The sequence below is a fragment of the Peromyscus eremicus genome, chromosome 9, assembly GCF_949786415.1.
Source record: "Peromyscus eremicus chromosome 9, PerEre_H2_v1, whole genome shotgun sequence".
Taxonomy (NCBI): domain Eukaryota; kingdom Metazoa; phylum Chordata; class Mammalia; order Rodentia; family Cricetidae; genus Peromyscus; species Peromyscus eremicus.
The window spans coordinates 4,793,144-4,797,770 of NC_081425.1; the positions used below are offsets into that span (position 1 = coordinate 4,793,144).

A 4,627-nucleotide genomic window follows, 5' to 3' on the forward strand; every position below is an offset into this window, starting at 1 on the left:
GGCACCATCAACCTCATCTTTCTGAGACAGGGTCTCTTCTTGGCTTAGAGCTGCAGAGCAGGCTAGGCTGACTGGCCAGCAAGCCCCAGAGACCTCCCTCTATGCTTTCCCAAAGTGAGGTTATAAGCATGTGCCACATTGCCTGGGCTCTTTACACAGGCTCTGGGGATTGAACTCAGGTCCTTGTGCCTTTAAGGAAAGCACTTTACCAACAGAACTGTCTCTCCAGCCCCAAATCTACGAATTAAAAAATTTACAGTGCTGTTTTTTAGATCTTCATACTCTCAGTTTTCTGAAGTAAATTAAGGCAATTCTGGCAAACATCACCCAAATAACAATTGGTAATGTAGAAAGAGAATAGCTTCCAAATCAGACAAGCATGATTCGGACCCAGCTAAGTCACTGGATGTGCAGCTAGGCTTAGGCTGCACAACTTTTCCTGGTTTTATCGCCTCTGTAAACCAAAGGTAATAAGAAACATGAGCAGCATTGTGAGGGGTTTAGAGGCAACATCATGCTGACACACAGAGGACTTGATTAATGCTAAATCTCTATTCTTGAGTCCCGGAAGATGATTGTGACCCACCATGATCTGCTAAACAGCAGCAGGACAAACTTTTCACACGGCTTTTTGTCTCAATCATTTATTTTAATTCTCATGAGAATTTGGCTTCTATATTGTTATTTAGGTGCTTTTATAGTCACTTCCCTGGAATTCAGTCTCTTCTCCTCAGGCTCTCTTTAGATATTAAAGAGAAAGAAAGAAGTGACACATTTAGGATGTTAGAGCTGTCCTCACCAGGTGGTCATTGTTCTCATTAATGTTCTTTGTTCTCCTTGATCAGCTAGTTTATTTTCGTTGGACTCCCATGGCCAGACTGTACTCTTCCATTTTCTTGCAAGATGAAAGAAATAAACCATGAATGAGCCACTGGACAGTCCAGTCAACGATTCTGACTTCCTGGATTATGTGGCTGCTTTGGGAAACTGCACTGATGAGCAGCAAATCTCATTCAAGATGCAGTACCTTCCTGCTGTCTACAGCATCATCTTTCTTGTGGGCTTTCCAGGGAACACAGTGGCGATTTCCATCTACATTTTCAAGATGCGACCCTGGAAGAGCAGTACCATCATCATGCTGAACTTGGCCTTGACAGACCTGCTGTACCTGACCAGCCTTCCTTTCCTCATCCATTATTATGCAAGTGGTGAAAACTGGATCTTTGGAGATTTCATGTGCAAGTTCATCCGATTTGGCTTCCATTTTAACCTCTACAGCAGCATCCTCTTCCTCACCTGCTTTAGCATCTTCCGTTATGTTGTGATCATTCACCCGATGAGCTGTTTTTCTATTCAGAAAACTCGATGGGCAGTGGTAGCTTGTGCTGGGGTGTGGGTCATTTCTTTGGTAGCTGTCATGCCAATGACTTTTCTGATCACATCAACCACCAGGACCAATAGGTCTGCTTGTCTTGACCTCACGAGTTCTGATGACCTTAATACTATCAAATGGTACAATCTCATTTTGACGGCCACCACTTTCTGCTTGCCCTTGGTGATAGTGACACTTTGCTACACAACAATTATCAGCACTCTGACTCATGGGCCTCAGACCCACAGCTGCTTTAAGCAGAAGGCTCGAAGGCTGACCATTCTGCTACTCCTAGTGTTCTATATTTGTTTTTTACCCTTTCACATCTTGAGGGTCATTCGTATCGAATCTCGCCTGCTTTCAATCAGCTGCTCCACTGAGAGTCACATTCATGAAGCTTACATTGTTTCTAGACCATTAGCTGCCCTCAACACCTTTGGAAACTTGCTGTTATATGTAGTGGTCAGCAATAACTTTCAGCAGGCATTCTGCTCCATAGTGAGTTGCAAAGCCAGTGGGGATCTTGAACAAGCAAAAAAAGATAGTTGCTCAAACAACCCTTGAGTCATGTCATTTAGTCAAGGGTAGGGAGATATCTCAGTGTGTAAAGTTCTTGACATGCAAATGTGAAGACCTGAAATAGAATTTTCAGAATCTACTTAAGTTCAGTGTGGTAGTGAGCACCTGTAATCCCAGGACTCCTATGGTGAGATGGAAATGGAGACAGGAGAATTCCTAGAGGCTCAAGGCCAGCTAGCCAACTGTACACTGTGACTAACCTCAAAGAGACCTTGTTTCCAACAAGATAGAAGGGGAGGACCAATGTGTGAGGTTGTCCTTTGAGCTCCACATGCACACAGTGTCATGTATTCACCCCTCCCCTACCACACAAGTGGGATCATATCATTCACACACACACACACACACACACACACACACACACACACACACACACACACTCATCAAATATCAATCAATCAATCAATCAATCAGTGCCTCCTGATAATTTATATATAACTTCCAACACGTTCCCCCTCAGTAGAACTCTAAGTAACTACAGTATATATTCAGGTTGTTATGAGCCAAAGCCATGGGCTAGACTCTTAGGAGATCTTTGCAATATGTTTATTTAGATCTTTGTTTGGGTAGAGGATGAGATACATGAGTGTCAATAAAGTATATATAGGATTAGAAACTATGAAACTCAGATAATCTCTGTTGCCATCAATTTACTGGCTCCATATGAAAACTGGTGTTTGTACAACAGCCCTGGACTTCCCAGTGCTTTAATGTGAGGATGGGGATACCGAGCAAACTAGAAGGAAACAAAAGCCAAGGGTATCCTTTCATACCTAGCTGCCTGTCTTTCAGCCTTTGGGGCCTGTGTTCAATGAAATCCGAGATTATCCAAAAGCATCACTGTGCCTTTCTCAAGATTTTTACATCTAAGATATTTACAACTTCCTTTCAATTTTCTTTGACACTAGTGCTCTGAGTTTTCCTCTCAGTCCTAGTTAGTTCTTTGGGTGGGAGGGAGACATTAGGATGCAGTTAAAAGAGAGTTGGGGGGATGTCTCCGTCAGTAAAGTGCCTGCTGTGCACATGTGAAGGCTTGAGTTTGGTCCCCAGAACCTGCACACAGAAGTGAGGTGCAGTGGCATTCACTTGGCATCCCAGCTCGAGGCAGCAGAAACAGGCAGGTCCCTGGGGCCTGCTGGCCAGCCAGCCTAGCTGACTTGGTGAGTCCCAGCACAATGAGAGATTCTGACTCAAAAATCGAGGTGTATAGCTCCTGATGAACCACACCGAGGTTTTCCTCTGGCCTATGTCTTCTCTGTATCTTAACAACTGTTGAATTTATAAATCACGTTAAGTTTTATTGGCAGGTGTCAACATGTCCTTGGGAAAGAGGAGACATATTGACGAAATATAAACGCTTTCAGATATCCTATATTCAGTAGGTATATCAAATCTAATGCTGCTTTGGTTTTCAGAGAGAATTATCCAGGAAAGACCCTTTTGGATATCTTTATCCTTTATACTAATAATGAAGATAATGTCTGTAGAAACAGTTAAAATTATTCTTGGATTATGTGTGTGCTTAATTATCAGTAAATATAAATATTTAAGAAAATAACTGGGCTAGATATTTTAAAACCTAATGAATGTGTTGATACAATAATAAACTTTAAAAAAATCATTCTCTGAACTGGTCATTTTATCCCCATGAAAATGCAACTTATTCATTATTATATTGACAACAGAGTTATTTTCTCCATGGTTAGAGAGCTAAAAGAACTTTAAAAATCAGATGTAGAATATGGCTGGAACACAGGGCTTCTACATAGGAAAGGGGCCATCAGATTCCAATGACCTTCGAGGTTTTTTAGGACATCATGTCTGATCTAAACTAAAGAGATATTTGTGCAGCTCCTCTGCTGAGCAAGTAGGTTAGGATAGGGGAGGGAAGAAGGTCTGGGGCCCTAACCATGAACTTCTCTGGGTGGTAGCACCCCATTAACTATCCCCGTTGAGCCATTCTCTCACAGGCTTTTCTATGACTCTTGGAACAAACTACTTCAATAGAAACCCCGACTTACCTCTCCGTGGCTATACAGCTCGGAGTAGTGACCACCAGTCCACTTGGAACCTCACAGCTTTCTGCCTCTCTTCTCTTCCCTTTAGTACCAGCCTGGCTGCTGGACCATCTCTAACATGTAGCTATGAGAAAGTTATTTTTCGCTTTAAAAAATTTCAATTAACTTATGAGCCCGATCAGGATGATTTTCAGGGTAAGAGGTGAGTGGAATCTGTCCAAAGGCTGTTTCTAACCCTTTAACTCCTTTCCTTCCTCTCCATCTTCACTCTCTCTTCTGTCAAAGATCTCTTCCATCCGAGAAAAGCAACCTTATCCCCATCCATGCCCATTTTATCACACACACACACACACACACACACACACACACACACACACACACACACACTTTAATTTCTTTGGTCCTTTCTTTCTTCCCACCACAGTACAGGGAAATATTTTTTCTTCTGTTACAGATTAGCCTGCAGTATCTATGGCCTTATTTTGTTATTTTAGGGACCCGACTCCACACTTAATCCCACTTTCTCCGTTTTTAGCATTTGTATTTCCCTGGATAATTGACCTCTGCTCTGGGGTATGCATGATTTTCCATTATCCCTCCAACACCCCTCTTGATCATTATTCTTGTCACTCTTCATCTGACCTGCTTCCCCCAGGGA

The 4,627-nt window shown here is 42.5% G+C and overlaps 1 protein-coding gene across 1 annotated transcript; it reads left to right on the plus strand.

Annotated features, from left to right (window-relative positions):
• The first annotated feature begins 884 nt into the window (after nucleotides 1-884).
• Nucleotides 885-3,466, plus strand: Oxgr1 (oxoglutarate receptor 1). Its single transcript, XM_059274305.1, has one exon. The coding sequence runs from the start codon at nucleotides 920-922 to the stop codon at nucleotides 1,934-1,936; it is 1,017 nt and encodes a 338-aa protein (XP_059130288.1). The 5' UTR covers nucleotides 885-919; the 3' UTR covers nucleotides 1,937-3,466.
• Nucleotides 3,467-4,627: the final 1,161 nt, after the last annotated feature.

Bases quoted from the DNA above. Each gene is read 5' to 3' on its own strand.
- Oxgr1 (XM_059274305.1), top strand. From the start codon at position 920: ATGAATGAGCCACTGGACAGTCCAGTCAACGATTCTGACTTCCTGGAT.